Source organism: Procambarus clarkii, chromosome 5, assembly GCF_040958095.1.
Source record: "Procambarus clarkii isolate CNS0578487 chromosome 5, FALCON_Pclarkii_2.0, whole genome shotgun sequence".
NCBI classification, from domain to species: Eukaryota; Metazoa; Arthropoda; class Malacostraca; order Decapoda; family Cambaridae; genus Procambarus; species Procambarus clarkii.
This window is the reverse complement of record NC_091154.1, coordinates 32,149,103-32,176,786: the sequence shown is the minus strand read 5'-3', so window position 1 is coordinate 32,176,786 and position 27,684 is coordinate 32,149,103. Positions and strand designations below refer to the sequence as shown.

The following is a 27,684-nucleotide window of genomic DNA, read 5'->3' as shown; positions in this document are numbered from 1 at the left end:
AGCGTGTCTTGTTTTCCGACTGTCCCCCGCGGTTGCTTGTCCCTCGATAGAGTTCTTGGCGACTCGGATACTTTTGATATCGTTCGCCTTATGCGTTTTTTGTTCTCGTATTGGCATCCTTGGTGATATTTAGCGCCCTCTGATTATCCCGCACATTTGATGGTGCTACATAGCCTTCCCGGTTTGGTGCCTTCTATTGATAATTACTTGTGCTTGACCTGACTGAACTGCATAGCATGTCTGGCTTGCTGGGTTAAAACTGCCCTTTCCATTTTACGAACTTTACTTTCGCCTATTTTTTTTCTCCAATTAAAGCCTCGAAATAACGGTCTCGCCACTATGTTGGGACTCTGCCTCCAGTGATCTAATGTTATCTTGCCATGCTACAAACTGTAACCTATATAAAATATATATTATTGAATGCTATTGTTTGCTGTCCTATCGAGTTAACTTGAATTATAAGACCACCTATGCAGTCTAATCTACAATGCCACCCTATTTCGTCCAACTAGATTTGGCTCTTGTATGCTAATTGCAAGGATTTCCTGGGTGTCTTCCCACTCCCCTAAATCCCACCACATTCACTATTATTGACCAATCTTCTCTCCCATCATACTCCTCCCCTTTTCCACATCTCCCGCTGAGGCACAATGTTCAAACAAACTTTTAAATTTACTTAAGCTGTGAAAATTGCTCCAGGAAGTGATAGTTTTGAGGAAGGCTAGACAAGTTTGCAAATATAGATATGGCTTGGGAAAATCTACACTGGTTAATTGACAATTGTGAGGCGGAGCCAAAGCTCGACCTCCGCAAGCGCAACTAGGAGAGTAGGAACTGCTAAGTTGAGCTTTTACTAGGAAAATACAACCACGGATGTATTCATTATTCTGACCTTAGACATGTGACCCAATCTGTGGATATAAGTTATGAAATTAAACAATGTCATTGAAAAATTTTGTACATTAAAAATTAGTTCAACTGAACAAAAATTAAGGAAATGTTCAATTGAAATTTTCAAAGCTTGTCTGAACACATTGGGATTCAATTGCTTAATTAATGATTAAATTATTAATGGTTCAATTACAAAATGTTCAGTTGAACACATTGGGGAAATGTTCAACTACAAAGGTCGATTGAACAAACAAAATTTTCAATTGAACATTTCCCCAGTTCAATTTAACAATTTGATATAATGTTCAATTGAACATATTCTCAACTTGTTCAATTGAACATTTTCTCAATTGAACATTTTCTCAATTTGTTCAATTGAACATTTTCTCAATGTGTTCAATCAAGCTTTGGGAAATGTTCAGTTAAAGCTTGATTGAACACATTTTGAAAATGTTAAATTGAACAGAGAATGTAATTATTAAATAAAATGCAGAATTGTTGAAATGTTTTATTAGTGCTCTACTGTACTAAACCAAAAACTTCACATATATCCTAGTTGCTACACCACCTGGAAAGGAAAAAAAATAAAAAGTAAAATTATATTACAAATATAAACAGTGGGAGGACAGTGGGAGGGAAATCAGTAAATATGAACAATTAACTCGTTCTTAGATTAATGCAAAAATTGCCAAACCAGACATGTATGAACATCCATGCCACTGTTCATGCATTGAACAATGTATATAAAGATTGAAGGGTCATACACTGAACCCATCCAACAATATCATGGCCAATGCTCAAAGCAAAGCATATGGGCACTACTTTGTCTACCAAGTTGCATTTTTAACAAAGTAGTCAATTGTTAAAACCATACTCAAGATGGTTTGAGACCGTATTTCGACAATATTCGAAGGGTTCTAATGTCAGTCAGGATGCCAATACGAGAGAAAAGAGTGAAAAAACTGGTGATGTGAAAGGCATCAAACTCGCTAAGGCTTCTGTCGAAGAAGAGTGACTAAGACAGTGGGGAAAGAAAGATCCTAAAAAATCAAAAGTCGTACACAACCTCGTAGAATAATTGGGACAATAAGGAACAAGTCGTCGTTACATTGTCTCAGTCAAGTGTGTGTGCAAGGGGGGGGGGGGGGGGTTTACCATGATACACAGTCTAGCTAGAGCTTTACGTCATTGAGGTATGAAAGAAATCTGAACAAAGAATTCCTTTATGGGTGGTGGAACAAATACGAATGACCTTCGCAGCAGTATCTGCAAGTTTATTAAAGGTTACACCATAATGGCTGGGTATCCAGCAAAATGACTATTTGGTTAAAACGAGAATCTTACTGTCGAAAAATGGCAGAACGCAGCACCAAGCTGGACCTTGAAACTAGAGGGGAAGCTGAAGGAAAATGGGAAAATTGCCTCAAAAGCATAAAAGAAAAATTTATTTGAAAAGTCAAATGAATGTAGTTGGGTTTACACACCACCACTGTACCTTCAGGTCGTATGTGAAGTTTTTCCCAGGTCAAAATTAACTGCTACTGAGACTGATTGTAAAAGCAGTACGAATGTAAATATCAAAATCCACCAGAACATCAGAATACTGCAACATTTACGAAAACCAAATTGGAAGAATAAGCGACGATCTAAAAACCTGTCTACCTTTCATGTACCCTAGTCATAAAAGTATGTGTATACGTCTGGTAACATACATGTGTAAAGGAAGAAATGTATGGTTATCTCAGAATGTTCCGGTAATATGTTTATTGTTTGTGATGTGTGTATTTATGTATGAATACGTTGTACTGATCGGGGTGAGAATAGCTTGAGCTACCTCATTCCTTTGTGTGTATTTCACCTCAAACATATTTCAATTTCATGCACCAATTCTAACTTTCGCCACCTCCCCCCCCCCCAAACAATCCTAGGATCAACACTTACTGAAAGCCCTTACCTCCCAAAGTTAACTAGTTAACGCACATAATTCTTTCACTTTAATAATCGGATGGATAGGTTCCAGGCAAACATTCAATGAATTACTTCCACTATTTCTCCTCCGCCTCTATTTCCATCCTGTCACGAATACTCTCTCCAACTGTCATCGCCCCAAGAGCCCGTGTATGATTAAGTTACAGCAGCCCCACAGGTCTGCTTACACGATATAGCATATCCAATTTTATAACACTGGTTCAACGCAATGAAAATAACATTAAACTTTAGCAATTTAGTTCCACTTACTATTAGTACAGATAAATAGTAACTGATGTAGTCTTCCGCAAACTGCACCTACTATCAAGAAGAAAAAGATCTAATCTTCCTTTTTAGAATCCCACTTCCTCCCAAGTGTGGTTCCTGTTTAAATTGTCTTTACCCCCACAACCTGAAAAATAGAAATGCAGTTTTATCATTTACACAAGGTAATATTTGCTGTGAAAATGTGTACAATGCCCGCTGTCTTCTTCCTATCTAGGAAAGGGGTAGAGGGTGGGGTAGAGGGTGGGGGGTAGATAAAGCTTAGGAACTTTTGCATTAAGAATACGAGCACAAAACTCGCCAAATAACCCAGGGTGATATGAAGGGACACGCAGGCTTGGACAGAAGGCAAGCTAGTAGGCTTGGAGTTACGATTATTGGGTGGGGAGGCCATTTTTATAAAATTGTTTTTATAAATCTTTATAGTATTGTAATTCTATTCTACTGCGTGCAAGTAGATGATATACATTACACGTACATGAATACACCCATGTATAACCCATTCATATTTATCACGTTACAAAAGTTACTTAAGCAGTTTGAAATGGTGGCCCACAATTCTCATCTGGCCTTATTACCATCTTTGCACGGCCTTGAAGATATTGCGGTAAATGGAAGCCACTAAAGGGGCAGACAAAAACCAATAGATGGGTGGGAGGGAGGAGAGCGTACAAATCAGAGGGGGAGGGGAAGTGACAGACGCCCATTTAACCGGGATTAAATTACCTTACGTCCTCAAATGAAAAATTACGAATACTTTGTCTACCTTATAAATCTTTCCCACAACTATTTGCATCAAGAGCACCAGGCTGTTCAGTTCCCAGAACGTCTACAGTAAGAGCACCAGGCTGTTCAGTTCACAATTTTACTTCTGGGGGAAAAAAATAGTATTTACACTCCGTAATACTTATGTAATTATATTTTCAAAGCTCAAAATATAAATTTAAAGTGAAATACGCATTTATGGCAATGAGAGTAGTTCAATGCAGGAATAATCGTGCATTGGCCCCAATATTCTTAAAGATGGACGTGTGGGTGACAGTCAGGCAAGGCCAGCGACTAGCTCTATGTTCTTTCCTTGTCTCAGTTGTTAATAGTATGGGATACGCTCGTATGCATGCTATTACTGTACACGGCGCACTACAATACAAGTGGATTGTTACCGAACCACCATAGTAATATTCCACAACTCAGTCATTATATCTTTATATAAAATCCCTTATCACTAAACTATTTGTACGTTCCTGATTTCCTTAAATATATAAACCTTAAATACACTGTCAACCCCCTCCTCGAGACCTTTTTCGCACTAAAAACTTTAAATATAATTACACCGGGCCGGCTCCACGCACATTGGACCTCAACCACAAGACAAATTGCCACCATTAGATTTTGCCTTACATTACTCGCACGGCCCTCATGGCCTCACCCAAGGCATACCGATATTACCTTCAATCGTCGAGAAGTATCGACGCGATCACCAGCTGCTCACATCGTCACTGGTCCTAAGCCAGAGCTACACTGACCCAACCCTCCACCGCCTCGACCATGGAGTCACTCAAAACAAGGAAGCAGCGGCGACTAGTCGTTCGATGTTCAGCTTGACAGCCGTCGTCAAGAATAAAAAAAATCAATCAATATACAAGTCAGCATTTGACATTCAAATTACCATGAATTATGCATATTTAGACAATATACTGTATAAATATATTGTATCACCGTCTATAAGAAATACAAATGATAAATGGGAAAAAAAGAATAAATTTCTGGAAATGCGTGTTGGGTTTGGAACGCTATGATCCACATTTTGGAGGCGCTACCGTATTACATTATTGTAATGCATTAAGAGACTCCACATGCTTGTCCCCCAGCTAGTCACCTGTACATACACCCACACTAACATTCAGAGGCCAATTCACCCACCTGCTGGTTCCCCCACACAGCACAAACCCTCACTCAACCTCCCACCTTCGCACACTGGTTTTAAATACCGCGGTTAATGAATATGTGAATGGAGGAATGCTGAATAAATTTCTTACAATGTATACTGTAATAACGTATGCAATAAAGTATATAGTGTCTGGACGACACATTCATAAATTTGGAAAAGTCAAATGACATGAAGCAAAATGATTGGTTTGGTGTTGGGTTAAAGCCTATCAACTTCTGGAGGGTTACAGTGACCTCTACAAGTGCTTACTGAATAACCAGTAAAAATACTCTAGTAAACTCTCAGTGTATGTATACCGAGACACGGGGTACACCTGTGTATACTAACTGCAAATTGGTACTCGGAGCTTATTAATATGAACTATGATAACTGAGGTCACTGAAAATGCCCACTTCGGGAGACAAAAGACAATAGCCACTTGCTAACTTGGAAAATATTAAGAGAAATAGGAAGATGTTTTGAAATTTGCAACCTAACAAATCATATAGTCAAATCATTAAAGATAACCGATTTGATCTTGATATCAACAAAATTGATAGTGAACAACAAAGCCAGTTAATTCGAATACGATCTGCATCAGCAATTCTCAGCGAGAGGAATGATTGCAGGGTCTCTCACGCTTAGTTTAACACGCATTGTAATGTTTGAGATTTACCTTGCTGTTGCAGTTTCAATACCCTGGGAATACCTTACGGTGGAAGGGGGGGGGGGGGAGGATTCAACTCAATTATGCTACAGAGCGCATGTCTGCAAGTTTCAATACGCGGGGCACATTTATAGCGTTTCTTAGGCTTCTAATATACTTATATACAACATTTTTTGAACATTAGAACAAAGGTAGCCCCCCTATAAACACCCAACCCTACGTACTCTTATTGGTCTAACCTGTGGTTAAACCAACACTCCATCCACGTCTGTTACATTACCTGGCATAGTATTCATAGGCCGACAATCCTATACCAAAACTGGCGTTTACCCAGGTCTTTTCTCAAGCAAACTTATAAATTTGCATCCTTTGTATCATGTTCTATATCATGATATATTTACCTGCAACACCCTACTAAACATTCGTATACTTCAATTATGTCCTTCCTTATTCCACAGAATAACACAGCCCCGCTCCTGTGCCGGGTAAGTCCACTAATGGACTCGCCATAGCCCGTGTTACTTGAAACGTTTTGTTCCTAGTAGCTGAATCTAAAACACATTAATCATGAAAAAACAGTATTCATAAAAAAAACCATTAAAAGCTTTTCACAGTTTGGGAAAAAAGAAATTTCAACTACGTAATAACTTTAAACTACCATAACAAAACAATCTATAACTAAAACAACAATGCAAATCAAATTCCTTTAAAAACACTAACTCTTGACCAGAGTGCTGGAGTACCTTAAGGCTCTGCCCCACTAACGTTATAGATTCTCTACATGAATGATATTCCCGACCCAATACACCACAATTCACCATATGCTACGCTGATGACATCACTCGACTCTCTGGCCAACTTATAACTACAAGCTGACGCTGACATTAACGAACATCCTGGGAATGTGACGGGCGCATACAAACTCAACAAAAATAGTTCTCCGGGGCTCCGAGGGGATCTCCAGAGACAAATCAAGATATGAGAAGCAGATGAGAAATAAATATTGATGCACACACTTGGACCTGATCTTCTTAAGCATTCTGGCCAACAATTAATGAGTTATGACAGTCTGGAGACGCACAGGTGCTCTAAGAGACCACCTTTGGTATACTAAAAAATAATGTGCTCTTAGAGACCATCTTCGTACACTGAGAATAGAGAGGTGCCACCCACCTTTTAGATTCACATTGCCGGCCCCCTCCACCCCACCCCCTCCCTCATTGTCACCCTCCCTCACACTGCTACTCACCCTCCCTCCCTCCCTCCTTTACACTGCAAGTGAGGGCCGTTTCTAAGACTGACACTATACCCGACCAATAAGGGCTGGGGGATCACCTCCGCTACCCTCCAAAACTAGCGCTCATGGGGGCTAAAGCTGTTAACTGTAGAACGTGTTACCTCCTGACAAATCAGTGTCGAGAAGTCCCCCATCGAGAAGCTGGGTCGGGAAGGAAACTGAGCTCCTGAAAGGGAGTCTCCATGGCAGAGCGAGCCGGGGCCGCCTCCTACAGGAAGTCCATTCCAAGAGTAACCTAGAAGGGAAGACGCTGCAATATGCATATGAAGTATATATCAATATGAAGTATTAAAATATGCAATCCAGAAATGAGCATGTTACAAAGTACTCGTCCCACTCAAAACGACTAAGAAATTGGCATAAAAAAGTCCTCAAGGAGGGGAGGGAAGGAATGATCAGGGGAAAGCGCTCAGCCATTACCATTATATAGCACTGGGAAGGGACCCGGATAAGGATTTAGGATGGGACGGGGGGGAAGAAGAAATGGTGCCCAACCACTTTGACGGTCGGGGAACTGAACGCCAACCTGCATGAAGCGAGACCGTCGCTCTACCAGTCCAGTCCAAAAAGGGAGATAAAGTATGCCTGGTTGATACCTGGTTACCTGGTTGATGGGGTTCTGGGAGTTGTTCTACTCCCCAAGCCCGGCCCGAGGCCAGGCTTGACTTGTGAGAGTTTGGTCCACTAGGCTGTTGCTTGGAGCGGCCCGCAGGCCCACATACCCACCACAGCCCGGTTGGTCCGGCACTCCTTGGAGGAACCTTACAGACCTCCGTAAAAGAGATTCCAGGCGGTATGTAAGCAACTGAATGATATTTCAGGTCTCGAGGGCAGAACTAGAGTGTCTGCTGGATATAGCTGGTGGCAGGTGGACACATACACCGTTCACCAGTTGACAGTTGAGAGGCGGGACCAAAGAACTACAGCTCAACCCCCGCAAGCACAACTGGGTGAGTACACATAGCTTACACTTCGGCACGCCTTATCACCTTCAAGATCAAGGCAGAAACAAATAGGCAGTTTCTTTCACTTGATGCCTCTGTTCACCTAGCATTAAATAGGTACCTGGGTGTAATACATGTGTCGCAAGCTGCATCCTAGGGAGGATGTGTGGGAGTTAATTATGATACGAGAAACAAGTCGGGAGTCAGTACACATACGAAGACAACCGACGCTTAAAAAGGCGGGTTTCAAGAGTTAACAGTCCGATCCTGCAGGCACAAATAATGAATATTATGCACAGATCCCGGAGGTTTCAGGTATGAGCTACGAGGAAAGGCTGCTGGAATAAAACCTCACGTCACTAAGAGAGAGATTAAGGGAGAATTACCACCTATAAAAAGTTTCCAGAGGAATTGACAGGATAGATAAAGAGAGACTATTTAGCACTGGTGGTACTAGCACATGGGGACAAAGGTGGAAATAGAGTACCCAAATGAGCCACAGACATTAAAAAAAGAACTTTCTATGTCAGTAGTTAATAAATGGAATGCATTAGGCAGTGATGTGGCTAACTCAATACACAGTTTCAAATGTAGATATGATAGAGCCCAGTAGGCTCAGGAATCTGTACACCAGTTGATTGACAGTTTGAGAGGCGGGACCAAAGAACCAAAGCTCAACCCCCGCAAGCACAACTGGGCGAGTGCACCCCAAACCTTCCAACTCATGAATATATAATAACGATAATCTGAGGAGCGCGCCTCGTATTCATAAGCCATGTGGCGAGTGTGAGGAGGGTAATGGGGAGGTGACCTGCATTACTCATGTCTGATGAGTAGCTCCTGGAAGATCAGAGGACCTCCATCCTGAGTGGTGGTGTGAGGTAGGAAGGTCAACAGCTTCCAGTTAGAAGAACAGCTTTAAGAAATTAAAAGGAACCTGAAATGAAATTTTACCAAAATAAAAAAGGGGGATCAAGAACATGCATTCCTATGTTCAGTAGAGATCCTAACTCTCCCTGGAAATATTAACCATTTGTGACTTTTCTAGCGAATCATAATCATTTATCTCTTCAAGTTCCTCTGATATTCCTGACATCGGTAAATGCCACAAGTGGCTGGAAGAGTAGTAGTATATATATCCGTACGTCTTGAACCCATGCTGGAGACGCTATTGTGCCGGACTCAAGGTCCAGCCAGTCTTATCACAAGGTGCGTCCATCCTAATGTGTAATGATGACTTTTCTGGCTACTTCGATATCAATTCACAGCTCCAGGCTATCGTTCACAACGTGCATGTATATTCGTAAGGATACACGTATGTATAAATGGTTTATCTGTTCAAGGATACGTCCAGCACCAAGGAGGTTATAAGACTGGTCCACTCGTTCTTCTGTAGGACAGGAAGCTTCGCTCTCCCGTCAGCGATGTGGTCCGAGTTTGCGGTGGTGGTGCTGGCGACGGTGGTGGTGGTCCAGGATGCGGGAAATGCCACTCTGGGCCAGGTGGTGGTGAACGCGGCACAGGTAATGAAGACAGAACAGGTGGCAGAAGAAACGGGCCAGGTGGCACACAAACTGGACCAGGTGGTGGAAGACGCTGACCAGAGCGTGAAGAGGGTAGGCCAGGTGGTACAACAGGTTGTGGAGCAGTACTTGGCCGGGTGCCACCTGGTGGTCGTGACTCCCCAAGTACACTCGCCTGCCTTCACCGACATCCTCAGGTAGGTGGACACTAGCATCGTTAACAACAATAATAATGCCGAGATATGAGAAACAAAACACAATGACGTTTGGACATTGAGGCAACGTACAGACCGTTGCAGGTGGCTGACTGCAGGCCAGCAGGCGAGCGTGGTGGTCGACTTGAGAACGCTTCTACCTGCAGGCCTCCACTACAACGACGCTGGCCAATCCCTTGCCAACGACTTCACCTGGAAGCACCTTGTTGAAGGAGACGCCAAGCTCACCTGCAGAGCTCTCCTGCTAGACCTAACCTCTCAGTCTTATACCGAGGTGCTTGAGTAAGTTGCCGCTCTCTAGTGAATACAAAAATTACCCAAAAACGTCTCTCGGGGTTTGAATTTTCAGGACAGACTGTTCTAGATCCCTTAAGAGCGCTTATGGTTTCCCCATGGTTGAGGGACAGGAAAGATTTACCTAGGTTTATTGAGATCTCTATAGGTCTAGACCAAATACTGACTTTTCAGAGGATACAACCCACAGCAGTTGCCTACCTGCCGGGTACCTAGTTACTGCTAGTTTTCCATGGAACACCATCTGCTAATAGGTTTACAGTAAACAGATCATGAACCCAATAAATATCGAGAGTAAAGAAGGATAACCTCGACAGTAAACATACATGACCCAACACAGCACACAAGCTACATCAGAGAACTGAGCAACGCATTGCACAGAGTTATTGAGGTACTGACTGACCTGTCAGGAGAGTTTGGAATGATGGCAGTAGGGAAGGGGCGGTCAGGGCGGTCGGTCCCCCTCGGGCTGATTGGCAAGCTGGCCAGGGCGACCTGGCTCATCCGGGGACACCATCGATGATCTGCAACAGTGTTAAATGACGATTCAATTTTCATATTTCGACACAGTGGTCTAGGTTCACGGACAAATAATGTATATCATTAATAGTGTGCACAGCTCACCTGATACACCTGCGTGTTGCCCTGTCCAGTAGTTGCCTCTACTGAACAGCTCAAAATGACTTAGTTCAGTTACTAACCTACACACTGTACCCTCTAACCTTCGTCAGCAGGTTCTTGAAGGAGGTGAAGCTGGAGCTGTGGCCCAAGACCAGAGTGGTAGGCGTGGGCTCCACCTCGCGGGCGTGGGCTCCACCTCGCGGGCGTGGGAGGTGCTCAGCCACGCCAGTTTTCGCTACACCATACACGCCCTCTTTCTAGCCGCCAAGCCTACGCCCTCTATCTCCTCTTCAGCAGCTGCCGCCTGTGATCGCTCGGGTGAGGGTGCACCAATCTCCGTCTGATAAAGACCTTTTGTGCCCTGTGTAATGCTTTTTGCGCTACCGCTCACAGGATGAATATGGGGCGCACAATAAACTAGCCGCCTCCGGCGGCAACAATCAAAATCAATCACTAGGAGACCAGTCTGTTTACTCACCTAGATGTATACTTGCAGGGGTCAAGTGTCGGCTCCTAAGCCCCGCCTTCTGGACATTTTGCAGTTTAATACATTGATTCAGTCTAACCCTCCTTATGTTAACTGTGCCCTTTCACATCCATGTGGTGAGAAAGTTTGTCTCTCCCTATCACTGTCTCGGGCCCCGTTCTATCAAGTCTTGCAAACCTACAGTTCATTTAGTCCAAATCTGGCATCATTAATGAGCACTCATTGACAGCTACGCCCGCGTGCCCACAGGGGCGTGTGGAGGCGAGGTGTGGGCGTACTCCCGCTGCCTCTACTGCTCTGGGGGAAAGCCTGGGATGCGCTTGGTTGGGACATGGCGGCCTGGCCAAGGCTTCTCTCTTGGGCGCTCTCTCTTCCTAGGTAAGCAACTGTCCTTAAACACTCGTGTGTTGGCACATCTAAGTACAGAAAATTCAGGAAGTTTCAGAAGGCCTATCGGCCCATACGAGGCGGCTCCTATCACTGTCTCGGGCAGTGACAGGAGCCGTATAGATAAGACCATATCTATACCCCTATCAAAGGGGTATAGATACGGCTCCGGCTCCTATCTATAGGATAGGAGCCGGAGGAGACTATAGATAGTCTCCTATCTATATCTATAGTCTATAGGAGTATCTATAGACTCCTATCTACAGGATAGGAGTCTATAGATAGGAGCCGTTTGGCTCCTATCTATACCCCTGCCAAAGTTACTTACATGCGAGATTAAACTAATTTAGTTGAGAATGAATAGGAGCCGTCTCGCATGGGCTAACAGACCTTGTGTAGTTTCAAATATTGTTATGCCTAACACTCGAGGGACTCCTAATATGTTAGACATTTTCTTGAGGCAGTCTTGAGTTACTTGGATTAGTTTTTGCATTTTTGGCTTGTTTGATAATTCCCCCCCCCCCACTAAGTCTAAAAAGATTCTCAGCTCATTTTAATCACTTTGTGAACTACTGTATATGAATATTTTACTCTAGAGTTAACTATAAATTTTCCAGAATTAAATGTTGGAAACTTTTCAGCATTTAAAATCGAACCAAGTGCACTTCAAAATGAGTTCGAGTACATTAAATATTTACAAGATTTTTTTTTTTATCCAGAGAATGGACATTGCAAAAAAAAACACATCCAAGTATATTAACAAAAGGTATATTGATTCAGACCCATATTTTTGAATTTCAAATGACCAACAGAAAATGTTCTGGCTTACGCTGTTGCCTTTCCAGAGGGCTTCGAGGACATGAAGGGCGGGCTGGTGCGGGTGGTGGCCAAGGACTTCTTCCCCTTCATGAAGTTCGACAGGAACACCGACGAGCCCGGCTCTGTCGTCACCCCGAGGGACAGCGTCGATGTCCGGCTCCTGAATTGCGTCGCCGAGGGCCTCAACTTCACGTAGGTCTTCCTCCGGGTCATAAACGTCAAAGTGGGATCAATAGATTGTTTCAAGCGTAGGTCAACCATATGTATGAACGAGTTAGGCTGGACACAGACGCTGCCTCGCATTGAGAGACCTCGCATGCCGTTTCCGCTTTGTGTTCTCCATAGGTACGAAATACGAATGGATCTGAGAGACGAATGGGGTACGGTAGACAACGGCACCTGGACGGGACTCATTGGCACTGTGGTGGAGGACAGGGCCGACATCTCCATGATGCTCTTCGAGTCGTACCCCAGGAGGCAGGTCATCGACTTCACCAGGCTGTACGCCAACGAGCCCTTCATCATGGTCGTCCACAAGCCCAGGTCCCAGCCACAGTACTTGGCTCTCATGAGGCCCTTCACAGGTACTAAGTCCAAGTGTATGGCACTTGGTGTGCTCCTCAACAAACACTAGATCCCAGAACCTGGCACTTGTTAGGTCTGGCACCCAGCATTTACGCCATTCACAGGCACCCAACACTTAGGACTTGTTAGGTCCAGAGACAGAACTTAGCACTTGTTACGCACTTCATGAGCATCCAGCCTTAGACCCTAACTCCTGTTAGGCCTTTTACCGGTACCGATAGAGGCCACATGCAAATATTACCTCGATACAAGATCATATCACGTATACCTCTCTGACTGATCGAAGAGTGAGTAGGTTCTAAGACCTGGTGAAAGTATTCACGTCTTCGCTACTCGATACGCAAACCTAACCCACTATCATATATATACATAACCTAACCTATTATCCCAAGCAAACCCACTTTATCCCAACTTGACAACGTAACCCATCGTATCCCAACTTAAACATATTTTAACCTGTTGTGTTGCATGTATGGTGTGCACGTCACTGACGTCACGATGTTCGTAACGGTACAAAAAAGGGTTTAGATCCCACTGGGAAGAATCCTGTCCCTAGTTACGCCATATATAGGGTACAAGATTTATGACTATATATTACTGCAAAGAACTGCCTCTCCTAGTTGTACTGCAACTATACTGTATGCAACAAAATAACATTACAAATTGTTGCTCAAATCCTTTAGGTAAAAACCATGCAGTTTACAGGTAAAGGGAGGCAGCGCTCGCATAGCATAAATAAAAGACGCGCGTACTCGAACAGGAAGATTTACATTTGATCTAGGCAGCCAGCGGCTGCGACTCACAGGCCGGTTTTGCGCGTTTCCTCTGTGGTCGAGAACAGCATCTACAGTGTTTCGGCGACGTAACGTTATGGTACAACAGGTAAATACTAGCAAACTTGTATATCGTACACCCCCCTTCTTAAAATATCAAACTTACCTGGGTTCCTCTCCGTCCTGGGTGCAGTGGAGCTGTGGGTGGCGGTGCTGGTGGCGACGTTCGTGGTGGGCGGGATGCTGTGGCTGCTGCAGAAGGTGTGGGCGAGGTCCTTCGGTCAGCGAGGCTTGAACCTGAGCACCTCCCTCCTCTACATGTGGTCCATCATGCTGGAGGAGCCCTTCGTCCACCCGCCCCCAAACATCACCGGGCAGGTGCGCCAGCTTGCTGTCTTACCATGCGACACTCTTCATCCATATCTATAAAACAGAATTCCTGTTACACACACAGATCACACTAACGTGATGCATCAAATGAACAAATCCACAAGGGCCGTGGCGAGGATTCGAACCTTGGGTGCAGGGGGGAGTTGTGTAAAATCCTGGTTTGTGCCTCTGAGAGGTTACGGGATCCAGTAAGTTCAGTAGAACTTCGGTTTCAACTCTTTTTAACCCTGTCGTAGTTCAGTCGATTAAGGCAGTGTCTGGGATGCTCCCGGATGCAGGTTCGAATCCTCATCACGGCCCCTTGTGGATTTGTTCAGAATTCCTGTCTGTTCGGAGGTGGGAGGCCAGAACGCCGGCGGTCAGCCCTCGCCCAATTTTGCATAGTGATTGCTGTGGAGTAGGTGCCCAACATGGGAGGGTCGGGGTCGGTCTTGTTGCTCATTCAAATGTTTCATGCTGCAATAGAGAACCCCATGAAAGACACTGGCACTGGCTTAACCATCTAAAAAAATAAAAACTTTCTTACTACTGTATGTCAAAATATTACACACTGATCTTGGCAAAATTTTTAAATTTCTACCCGTACTTTACACAAGAAGTGTTGATGACATGGAAAGCACTCAGTCGACCCGACCACCAGTGAATCACCTACTACATCACTTGTCCCGAACATGTACGTGCCCAAGCCTAGAGAATGCTACAGCAACAAGCTGAGAGACTCCGTTGACAGAAAGAGCAAGAGAGGGAAGGATGTTCTTGGCATTATTTACGATCCCGTACATGTTCTCATCCTGAGAAGGTCAGTTGTTGGCCCTAGGGGGAAAGGGAACGTGACATCGATAAGCCAAATGGGCTTCCTGTCAACACCTGTGTCAACTAACAAGCCGAATTTCATTAAGAATTGCATTTGTTCTTAGATTTTTAACGTGTGGATTAACAGATTTTTTTAATTTGGAAGGAACGAGATGTGCAACAATGAAGCACACTGCTTGCAATTTGCAATAAGAGCCATCTGCAGCACAAACACAAATATCACCCCTTCAGCAATATTTATCTCAGGTGAGGCTGCACCTGGACTACACTCCAGTGCTGGTCGCCGCTAGCTAGCTAACAACGAATGCGCACACGACATGGCTGATACCTGTTAGCCTTGAGGCCTTTTTCTGTTCAGACGTTAAACAAGACGCAGAACAAAGATATATAATCGAAGTCTTCGAACAGGTTGAGTACATGCAAGGGAAAGACAAGTGGGTTAAGAGTACGTACAAGGGAGAGAAACATGGTTCTGAAATTCTCCCCACCGGGCAGACCCCGCAACAATGGGCACAAGCCGGAGAAGTGTTGAGAGTTTGTGGGTGTGTATATAATGGTTAAGTGACAGGGTTGTGGACCCAGACCCAGACATTCAGCACCGCTCCTGTGCCAGGTAAGTCCACTACGGGCTCACCATAGTCTGTGCTACTTGGAACTTGTTCCGAGTAGCTGAATCTATAACAACAACAAGGTTGTGGATAAGTGGAATGTGTCGCCAGCGAGCATCGAGACAGTTTAACAGGTTTCAAGACTAAATGGGACACACATGGTCGGGAGAGGTGTGGATTTAAGCGGGACCCGAATAGTATTGGCCAACATGTTTGCTGCGTTACTCTCCAATTCTTATATTCTCATATTAAGCGAAAAAAGGCACGCCAAATTTGTAACTAAATTTTTAAAGATCAACGAAATCAACTGTAAAAGAACCAACTTTATGAACACATCTCAAGTTGATGTAAATAATGAACCGAAAGTGTGTAGACTAAATTACAAATGTCTAACGAAAGTTTTTGATTTGATTAACACGCTCAGATGGTGGTGGGTATATGGTGGGTGTTCTGCCTGGTTATCACTACCATGTACCGGTCCTCCCTCGTCGCCTACCTCTCCGTCCCCATCAACTCCGCCCCGCTAGACACAATCGACCAGCTCCTGGCCCACCCCGACGCCACCTGGGGGATGGAGCCCGGCTTTGGGCTAGGCTGGGACTGGTTCAAGTTCAACACCAACCCCAAGGTGCAGATGGTGTTTCGTAAGCTAAAGGTGAGTTCTAAATCGTCTCGTTTGGCTGGGAGACAGGAAGCCTGTAACAAAATGAGTAGGGGTGCACAACAAACTAGCTGCCTACAGCGGCAACGATCAACAATCAGAACCGGTTTCTCAACCTTACTAATTGTGACAGCTATTTCATTCTCCATAACCGCATCTTTATTTCAACCGAACAACAACCTCCTCCTCTCCCGCTAACTGTCCCTCCACCACAGATCCTGGACGTCGAGGAGCAGATGAAGGAAGTAATGGAGGGAAATCACGCTTTCTTCACGTGGAAATACTACACCAAAACCATCATTGCCGCTAACTTCACCGACCGCTACGGCAACACGCCCCTTCACATCAGCAGGGAGGAGTTCGTCCAGGGCTCCACGGCCTGGGGAGTCAGGTACCGTACAGTAAACTTAATTTCATGAGGCGCCCTTGTCATGGGGGCTTTCGTTTACATTTGGACATCATGGAGGGTATTCACATCTTAGAACACCCATTTCCTCGAGGTGATCCACTTTGTGCATTTGTTGCGGTCTTTATTTGGTGATGGGTTCACTTAATCGTCCAGATCGTGCCGTATCCCCTTGGCAGGGGGTTGGAGCTAGTCCATCCACCTAAGTGGATGAACTAGCTAACCCACATAACTCATAATCTGGGGCCAGAAGGATGCCCCATAACGTCCACCCCGGGCCGGGTGGAAGCCTGGATCCAGATGGATGACCCAGTACATCCACCTTGGAGATAGGCGGATAACCCAGTATATCAGTATTCTAAGGTGTGCAAAATATACATTAATCTGTTTTTCGGGTTTCCACCCTTGCAGGAAGGGGCTGCCGTTCCTGGAACCCATGGATAGAATCCTCGACCATCTGGTGGAGAGTGGGCTGGTGAACTATTGGTTTCAAGAGCTCTTTAGGTACGCCACAGAGAAGGCCAGGGAGGAGAGGATGAAGGTGCAGAGGGCCGGCACTGCTGCTGGCGACTGGGGTACTATTGACGGCGAAGTCGTATTTTCTTCCGATTCAAAGGTGAGGTTCCTATCTGCTCGATGTAATACTTCGGAGAGTTGAGGCTGTTTAGGGCAGCAAATTGGCTACTTCTGCTTGGTAATATGATAGGGTTATATATTCGTTATATATTCTTTCGCTGGTTAAGTCATAACAGTCAACATTACTAAGATAGTAATATCTATTAGTAATTAGTAAGAACTAACAGACTCGTTTCTGGCATGGCTTATGTTAACTTAATTATTTACATAATTTCTAATTGTGAAACAAAGAGAGTTTCACAGCAGGATTTAGCAGCCATTCGCAAGGAATTCTTACCCACGGAGCTGGTGTCAGTAAGACCCAACATGACCCGGTTCACTCCCACAAGCGCCGCCCCTAGTTTTAACACAACACTTGACAACTCTCGCAAATACTGCCTTAACGATCAATGCGGTCACTAATGGGAAGGCCCAGTAGGGCAATCTGTTCCTCTGGAAATCAGTAATGGGCGTGCAACAGTCACATGAAATGCTACTTCCACAAGAACGCACAAGAACGTGCGTTCTTGACTACTTGACTTAGGGGCTCACCATAGCCCAGTGCTACATGGACATTTCGTTCTGAGTAGCTTAAAACAAGACTAATTGACGCACAAGAACGTTAAATAAAATATAAAAAAACTAGTTCATAAATGGTAGTATATTCATAATTGGGAAAATTTAGACAAGTACAGTTCATTAATTACACGAGTCATCACAAAAGTAAACATTGTCATCATATGAATCAAACTTAATCCGTAACACCTTAGTACAGATCATGTCAGTGCTAAACAGGTGCATAACAATCAAAATAAAAAATAATAATTTTAGGCAAAGTCAATGCATGACATTTAGCCAAGAATTAAAATACATTGTAAAGATAATTTATATCACAAAATTAGAATAACGAGACAATTAGCAGAACTACTGTAATATAAACTAATCATACCATGACGATGCATGTTTACACATCCTCAGCATTCTTTACATCAATAGATTCTGGGATTACCCCAGCTCAAAATCACTCCAAACCCACAGCTCATATCATCGATCTGACTCGCAGCCGAGCTCAAAATGCCTGCCAGCACTCCATCTCTGTGGCATGAGTACCTTAACTCCAAATATCCAACTCAAGTTGGATATTTGATAATATCCAATATGAGATAACACAAGGTGTCTCTTCAGTTGTTATCCTGTCCTGTAGACTCACCACCCCGTTAAAAATATCACTCATTCTTAAGTTCTATTTCCTAATAATTAAGTATATATATTCGGGAAAAGTAAAAGTGGCCAGTGATAAGTAAGTGCTTGACAAAATAAAAATTGTAACAAAGATTATCAGCAACCTTTGATCTCACAATATTGTCTCTCTTAATCCTCTCTTTATGGCTTGATATTGAACCCGTGTTACATCTCATTCGAGGTAAGCGGCCATCTCTGGGGCACCCTGCCTCTTTCCAAAGGTTTTGGCCAATACATCTATTTAGGGAATCCTGAACGTGATCCTTCCAGTCAGGCCTGCCTCTCCGCCCGGCTGTCCCAGGAGGGATACTCTCATCCTTCCGCCCTAACTCTACACTGATATAACAGATGAAGAAATGTCATCGAGTCCGTCTCTCAATCGCAAGATGTACCTGATACCAGTCGATTCAATCACGTGCGATTCAATGTCACCCCCTTGGTCAAGGCATGACATTGAAGGGTTCACAGGAACGAACCCTTCCCACATATTTATGAGTCAGAGTCCGTTCAGATGTGTGGTCGTCAACGACCAGGTGATTGTCAAGAACTCTCCCACACACATGCGATTATATAATACTGAGTTTCTAAGCTCAGGTGATACTATTCTGCTTACTCACAGTCTCCAACAAAATGCACAAGCATAGCCTACTCGTCGCACCCAGAAGTGATGTAGTGAAATACAGCTGTAGCGGCAATCTTCTCAGATGTAGCCCGCGTAGCTCCACCAATGGTGACCACTTGACTGTAGCCTATGGGCGTCAAAAACGCCAATCAAAAACATTTCAGAGTCAACCCCCTCCCCCCACCCCCCGAAAAAAAGTGTTTACCCCCCACCGAGACGAAATTGTTATTGTTTTTAAAAACCATTAACAAACACTTGAGATAACAACCGTCCCATTATTTACACCCATGCCACTAACCACTGTCTAAAATCTTACTATTTCCTCTAAAGAATCCGCATAAACTGCCGTGCCTTCCTTAGAAAGACAAACCACACCCCTAATATATATGGTTTTCCGGTCAATGTAATTGTCCCATATACCCATACACTATATTCCCCTACTTTTCGAGCCGTTGGTTCACACCAATCGCTGGTGACATGCACTCGCTGCCTGCTCTCAGCCTTGTCAGTACCCCCACACATGACCGAGACTTCCTCTATTATCGCTAATCATGTCTACGCCTTAATACCTTCCTACTTCGGCAAATATCGTTTCCACCTATTGAAAGGCACGCAATGGGCATGGTCCTATTGTCTGGGGATAAATTGCCCATTCTATCCACTGTTACTTAGGTTTCCTCCTGTAAAACGTATCCTAATTATACACACACAGCTCACAATAGCGCGATATATCAAATGAACAAATCCACTAAAGGCCGAAAGGTCTTCTGTCCGCAAGGTCTTCGAACTCTCATCACGGCCCTTGTGGATTTGTTTATCCTAATTATATTTCCTAAATTCCCTAGGAGTAGAGGGTTCTATCCATATAATGCAACTGAGTCACCTACAACTAACATTCTTTAACCTTTTTTGATGCGAAATTCAGCTTTCCAAACCGTCTTCGTCCCCCCGTACACATTCACCTCATTCTCCTCCCGCAGAAGAGAACCGGTGCCCATCTACTGTAGACCGGAGGCTAAGAAGGAACAGTCGACAGGGTAATGGGAGCCAAACAAAGTCAACGGATGTGACTTTCACTTTATACTTTCAGTGGGCAGGGTTGGTTGGTGACAACGCAGTGGTCCTCAACCTCAACCATCTGCAGAGCGCCTTCTACATCCTCCTGTTGGGGTACATTGTCGCCTCCCTCGTCTTCTTGACGGAGATCTTCAACCCATCCAGCATCACGCCCACGCCTTCACCCCACCCACACCCCCCAAAGATGTGAAGACTGACTGTAGCACTGTACTGTTAACTGTCTACATGTAACCAGGCAACGCCAGCTGTATAAGACATTTACCATATAGATATGTATAGAGAACACCTGCATCTCATTTTACCTACCGATACAATGAGGTATAGAGAACTATTTCACTAACCCCAAGATCGATAAACAGAGTTATCAGAGGACGACACAATCATAGATTATCGGACGCCGCCATGTGTGTGTCACGGAGTTCGCCTCTGGTCATACAGGAGAGAACCTACGCGAGGAAAGGTTTATTTAAACGTATACATTGATGTATCAGTACCCTTGGGGGAGGGGGGGTTAGGTTCAGGTATTACAGAAATCAATTAGTGGTTAAGAATCGGCACCCTTTAGCAGGAGCTTCAGCCCTGCTAAAAGGTTAAACACACACAAAGACCAGAGAGCCAAAGTTGCATGGAAACTTCTCCTTCAAAAGAAGGCATCTGCCTTGGAGAAAAGTTCAACACAGACAAAAATCATCCCAGAACCAAGTCGACTCATTTCAGGAAAGGTCGAGAGCCACAACACTTCAAATCAGATGTGACAGGACTGATCTCATCGAGACCTTTAATATCCTTCAAATTCAGTATATTTATGTAGACCACTTCTTTAAAAAGATCAAATGTAACAACGTGCAACAGCTTCAAGTTCAAGAAGCCACAATGTAGGACAGAAAATAGATTCTTTTTCCCCCAAAAGGAGATAAACCCATGGAAACGCCTACCCGCCGAAGACGTAAATGCCAGGACATTGCTTCAGTTTAAAATCTAGACAGTCATATTCCTAAGGAGCAATAAGGGGGCCCTTGACAGCCGCCGTCTTCCTGTACCCGCCGAGGCCACTAGAGATAGCGGAGTTTAAGCAGAGTAAATACGTACTTGAGTTAAGCAACTGTTGTGAGTTGCATTCTGGGGAAGGTCAATAGTTCGACCAAGGGAGCACCTCGATACAAGTTGTTCTTGGCTGCCTGTTCCCGCCAACAGGAGGATCCGGTAGTACTGTCGGGTTCGTTCTCGACTCCATCAGAATTTTTAGGATGCGGATTTTCGAAAGTTCAGGATTTCGGAAAGTTTGGCATGATGATTCCAGTGCCAAAATTCTTATATTTAATCACTTATGTCAAATGAAATTAATCTTTATATTAGGTACAACTGAAAACTCTACACCCCAGAAGTGACTCGAACCCATACTGCCAGGAGCACTGTGCTGGCATACAGGATCCCTTAACCGCTCGACCAACACGACCGGACAAAAGAGGATGGTAGCCTCCAAGTACACCAGCAACTTCTGGGTTGAGTTTTCAGTTGCATATAAGTCCTGGGGACCATTCAGGCTTGTTCACATTTGTGTTCCTCACGTGTGCCCCAAAGAATGAGGTGATTTGATAAAATACCATGCCCAAGATTACCAACCAAGTGCCGGTGGGGGGATGGAAATAGCCTCGGCTACCATCCTCTTTTGTCGGGTGGTGATGGTCGAGCGGTTAAGGGATCCTGTACGCCAGCAGAGTGCTCCTAGCAGTATTGGTTCGAGTCACTTCTGGAGTGAGAGTTTTCGGTTGCATATAGTCCTGGGGACCATTCAGGCTTGTTCGCATATTAGGTACAGGAATTTTTAGCCCGAGACATCACTTCTGTATAATTAGAGAGATTTATATGCAAACCTCAAGTCTCCTGAATACCTACAGTGAAAAACAATTGACGTCAGTTGCACTGTGAACCTGTGTATACTTATATAATTAGTTTTGTTGGGGACAGGAAGCCTGGCTATAAATATGCTGAAGGCTTTTATCTCGGTCCCCCCCCCCCAGGGTCGAAGTAGTGACGCTCCCCAGGATGCAACCCCACAACAGTTGCCTAACTTCCGGGTACCTATTTTACTGCTAGGTGAACAGAGGCATTAGGTGAAAGAACACGTAGCGCGAACATTTCTGTCCGGCCCACTTGAACCCTGGGATCCCCGATTGTGAACCAAGAACGAAACCAATATTACTCGCAATCTAATGGTTAAGACAGAAGGAAATCATTGAACAGCGTCTTCCAAGACGTCCAGGCATGCCAGCCCTTACATAGTGTGACTTTTGTAACTCGTGTATGATAAGGTATCAATCGCACGACTTATCTCTGACATCATGGTCCATAAAAACTGCTCGTACGACTGCTCGTATGACTGTACCAAATTGGTTAAGGTACTCGCCTGCACATGCAATGTGATCATCTACAAGGCTTTGGGAGACCAAATTTTCCATTTTAGAGAAAAAATGAAACGTAAGAGCATCTATAAAGTACGCCAAATTGTCCGTTTATAAAATACAGTCATTCAATGATTAAGTAGAAGAGAGGCTGATTACATAAACATTCTGATTGTTGACGTAATGATATGCGATTCCAGGGAGACTAAACTTAAACCAGAATTACCTTTGAACCTGGAAGAGGTGGTCTTAACCAGATCTGGTAGTGAGATATTAAGGTACTCCCACAGAGAAAGTTGAAGAAAAACTGAGAGTTGAACGTGATTAATATTATGAAACCAGATGGAACCATACCTTGGATAATGAAAGTGTTGAGTGGCCCATTGAGTACACCGTTTGCTGTATGTCCGAAATTCACTGTCCCTGACTACATATGCTTGTAGTGTCAACAGTTGTAATGTGGCCTGCAGCTCACAGGTTATTCAAGGAGTAAAGTATTTAGAGCAACAATACACAGTTCAAGTATGGAGGAACTGGAGACATGTCTTAAGAGAAGACTCTTGGACCATCAAAGATCAATTAAAATGTCTAATCATCAACATGTGTTTAAAGAAAAAAGGGAGGGAGGGAGGGAATTATCAGGGGAAAGCGGCAAGCTATTACGACTATGTAGTACTGGGAAGGGGTCAGGATAAGGATTTGAGATGGGACGGGGAGAAGGAATGGTGCCAATCCACTTGAACAGTCGGGGATTGAAAGCCGACCTGCATGGAGCGAGACCGTCGCTCTGGACGGCAAACCGAAACTATCAATTTATGTCCGATGGACCTATTCGAATTCTGAGATGATAATGATAAAAGTCCGTGGGGAAGTGGTAAGACATTCGCCTGGCGTTTCGCGACGGCTTTGGCCTGGGTTCGCATCCTGGCCAGGAAGGATATACTGGACGCCAATCTGTTTACCCTACGGTAAAATGAGTACCTGGTTGTTAAAAGATTTGGAGAGTCGTATTCCGGGGAAAATTAAGATTAAGGACTTGCCCGAAACGCTATGCGTGCCAGTAGCTGTACATGAATGTAAGAACTGTAGGCGACGAGTCACAACGTGACTGAAGTATGTTGACCAGACCACACTAGAAAGGGACAACGACGTTTCGGTCCGTCCCGAGTGCGGTCCAGGACGGACCGAAATGTCGTTGTCCCTTCACTTTCTAGTGAAGTCAACTTTACTAGACTGTAGTATTAGTGTGGTCAACAATGTAAGAACTCTTGAAAAAGAGGAGAGGGGGCGACCGTATCTTCCATGATTTTCAGAAAGCATTTAGATATCCTGCACAAGAGGCTTTTATACAAGCTTGAGAACAAAGCTGTATCATACCGTTTTATCAAACATTACAGAGCCAACCTTGGAAATCAAATATCAGACTTGATGCTAGCACACACACACACACACTAAGAGACAATATTAATAAATATCATTTTCGTGACGTTGTGGCAACTCTAGAGGATGTCCGTGTCAGTGGGCCAGTCTCTCCCTCTAGCCTCTGTTGGATTCGTCTGGACGACTCTGATTTGCTTCCCTTGCCATCTGTACTTTAAAATTCCATTTTGCTTTCATTGCTAATTTTCCAACGTTTCCTTCCAGTTTGATAAAGCTTATGTACCATTCCAAAACCTCGAATACACCCTTGTATTTCCCAACACTCACCCTCCCTGCCTCACCCCATTACTGCAACCAGCTTCACTACACTACCAAGGTTGCTCTAGTACATGTATGTTCAAGGTTAATTGATATGGAACTGTGAACTCTACCACCCCGGCACTCAGCCCCGCTCCTCTGCCAGGTAAGTCCACTACGGGCTCACCATAGCCCGTGCTACTTGGAACTTATTGTTTTGAGTAGCTGAATCTAAAAACAACAACTACTCTACCTACCACCACATGTGTGTCGACAGTATGGGAGTCGACGCCTCTAAGCTTAGAGTCCGCTACCCCCACCAATCCTACTCCAAATTTGGAGGAGGCTAGCCCCAAGCCTCAGGCCTCCATCCTACCTTGGACAGACTGATATTTCCTTTTATAGATAAGTTGGAGAGTGGTAAAATAATAAGCGTAAAATTATATGGATGTCAAGTTCAAGTATATTTATCGAGACAAGAAATACATCTCAAAGGGATAGAGTAGCTTAGGGTATTTCTACCCCCCTTGATATATATATTGACCGGTCGGTGGCGGAGGATGGCAGGGCAGGGTGTGGTGTCCTAATAAGGGAATATACCGAGTTTGGGACTGTGGACAGGAAAATTGAACTCCGACTTAGTAATTATATATCATCCACACAAGCTGAACTGCAGGCCATTCTGGCGTGTTTGGAGGAAGTACGTCGTGACGACAAAGATGTTTTTGTATTTGTCGATAGCCGAGGAGCACTTTATTCCTTAAACAGTCGAAACCCAGTCTTCATGTCCATAGTTGAGGATTGTAAGAAAAGGATAACCGCGATACAGCTGAGAGGTCATAGTGTGAAATTCATGTGGATTCCATCTCTTGTTGGAAGTGCTCAACGAGGTAGCGGATGACTTGGCCAAACGTGCCACATCAAAACCACAAGTTGACATCGAATGTGAATTCACAATAAGACATATAAGAAGCAAAATCAGAAATATTCAGGCACAGGCAGAAGTGGAGAGGAGACGTATAATGTATGATAGAAGTCTAACCATGCAACACTACATGTGTGCGAGTCAAAACACCCATTTCACTTATGGTAAATGGAAAAATGGCTTGGAGTGACTGTGCACATGCGGCTCAGGCTTGGGTACAATTACTGGGAATATGGGATAGATGTTCATGATAATGACACGAAGTGTAAACCTATGTGGTATGTTAAGGTCTCACAATTGTCCATTATGTTCTTGATTGTCCGTTGATTAATGTATATAGAAACACCGAGATAAGGACTGTTCCTGAACAAATAGCCTGGATGTGTCACAACGGAAAGGTCGATATGCTTGAGATAAGAATTTTGCACTAAGGCTAATCTTTTGTTGAATTATCTGCATGTCTCTTGCAAATTGTCTATACAGTATAACTAGGTCAAAAGTATTTGTGTGTACGTCTGATACCATACTAGTGTAAAGGAGGAAATGTATATGATCATTTCAGAATGTTCGGTAATACGTTTCTTGGTTGTGATGTGTGTATGTATGTATTAACACGATGTACTGAACGGGGTGAGAATAGCTTGAGCTACCTCATCCCTTTGTGTATTTTACCTCAATAAACTTATTTATATTATATATATATATATATATATATATATATATATATATATATATATATATATATATATATATATATATATATATATATATATATATATATATATATATGGATGTCGTAATTGTGATGTGTTTGGTGATGACGGGAGAAGTTAGTACCCACACAAACATGTTCAAAATAAATTGTTCAGAATATTCAAAAGTAAAAATTGTAAAAAAATAAATAAAAATATTACCAGAAAATCGCGTAACAAATCTGAATTGCCAGAATCTGGAAGTTGGAGATGAATCGCTAACAATTCAAAACAGTTTTCTAACAAAAGTTACAAAAAAAATGTAGACTACTGGGAAATAGTGAACAATTACGTTACTATTCGCCCAACTTTTGGGTACGGCGCACCTCTTCCCGATGAGAAATACGAAAATTACACTATTTTAATTAAGTTCTAGAAAAAATATGCATGATTACATGAAAACTGGCTAGTTTTTTTCCATTCAATTAGTTTGGGAACATTTATAATACAATACCCCGTTTAGTTTAGTCCTTATAGGAACGATGTGGACCATCAAACATATTGACGTAATGGACAATTAGAAAGAATTTGCTATTAAATTTGGACAAACCGCAAGAGGTTTTGTATAAATATGGCTTAAAAAAAAGGAAGGCAGACATCTCGCTACAGCATGGCGGGACTTCCCAGGGCGCTTGGGAGGTCATGACAAATTGCACAAGTTGTACCTTGCAACACTCTAGCTGGGGCAGCAGCTGGGTTAATTAAGCCCTGACCACTACTCTCTTCGACTGCAGCATTTCCTCTCCTCACTATTCTTCTACCTGTCCGCACTTCCCACTCTTCCCTTTGTACAATCTCTGTCCTATTCCCGCCCCAGGAATATTATTTGCCGCCACTCAGAATCTTGATTTTCTCCACAATTTCCCAAATTTAATTCAGGGAGAGACTATTGTTATCACAATTAAATAAGATTAACCTGTCTGAAGATGAACAGAGGCACGGTCGTGGGCGATACAAGAGGACAGCGTTGTTTACTTCCTGCCTTCACCAAGGTTCAGTGGGTACTGATGGGAATTTTTCAAAACGAGGCTATTATGATGGCGGAGACCTCTGGCGGTCGCAGGCAGGTCCACATGTCACACAATGGGATCCCCAGTTTCCTAGACGTTTGTTTGTCTACAAGAATTGACTGCACGGGCCTTGGAAGCCACAGTTCAATTTGCAATTATTTTTGTTTTTTTGACAAGACATCTTGAACATTTTCCCTATAGTTGTTGAATGTAAATAAGATCTGCATCGTATGGATCAATAGGGGTTCTGAAGATTCCTTTATTCTAAAGTTTATCGCATTCACTGACTGGAAAGGCGGAGCTTGGGCGTTAAGTCAAATTTGTAAGTATATCTAGGCGTGGTCAAACATACACACAAATGGAAGATAATTTCTGAGATAAATTAGTACCGAGAGATAATTCTAATCTAAAGAACTTGTTTGCCTTTTCTGCCCGTCAGCATCTTCAACCACTTAACCAAGACGAAGGTCAACACGTTTCATTCAAATTCTTTCAGCATGAAGAATACTACAGTATCTTATTCACAAATGCATTTGATTAGCTCAAAGAACATTGGGGTCCATAGTTTTTAAACCCGTTATGTGACTAGTTTGTAACCTAGCATGCAGCGAACGCCCAAAATACTTCTATATTTAGTCTAGAATTCTCGCAGTGACTTACTCAGTCCATAGTAAGCTCACATACGTCACTACGCGAGCTTGAATCTCCACAGTCAAGATGCCTTCACATACATGTAGACACAAAACCACCATAAGACTACGAGAGGCAAGAACGCTGTGCGTATTCGTGGCTTTAGGT

The 27,684-nt window shown here is 43.6% G+C and overlaps 1 protein-coding gene and 2 long non-coding RNA genes across 3 annotated transcripts; 1 reads left to right on the top strand and 2 right to left on the bottom strand.

The window, feature by feature from the left end:
* Positions 1-1,386: 1,386 nt before the first annotated feature.
* LOC138350249 (uncharacterized) lies at positions 1,387-26,888 on the bottom strand. The gene is made up of 7 exons (XR_011222016.1): positions 26,793-26,888; positions 13,853-14,109; positions 10,418-10,538; positions 7,140-7,273; positions 4,594-4,744; positions 3,130-3,271; positions 1,387-1,459 (listed from the first exon to the last, which is right to left on the bottom strand). It is a non-coding gene; the product is annotated as an uncharacterized lncRNA (long non-coding RNA).
* Positions 12,810-20,403, top strand: LOC123747856 (ionotropic receptor 21a-like). The gene is made up of 6 exons (XM_045730065.2): positions 12,810-12,912; positions 13,880-14,064; positions 15,922-16,152; positions 16,374-16,549; positions 16,976-17,180; positions 20,134-20,403. Exons 1-6 carry the CDS (start codon positions 12,852-12,854, stop codon positions 20,308-20,310), a joined length of 1,035 nt encoding a protein of 344 aa, XP_045586021.2. The 5' UTR covers positions 12,810-12,851; the 3' UTR covers positions 20,311-20,403.
* LOC138350250 (uncharacterized) lies at positions 14,286-15,915 on the bottom strand. The gene is made up of 2 exons (XR_011222018.1): positions 14,663-15,915; positions 14,286-14,532 (listed from the first exon to the last, which is right to left on the bottom strand). It is a non-coding gene; the product is annotated as an uncharacterized lncRNA (long non-coding RNA).
* Positions 26,889-27,684: the final 796 nt, after the last annotated feature.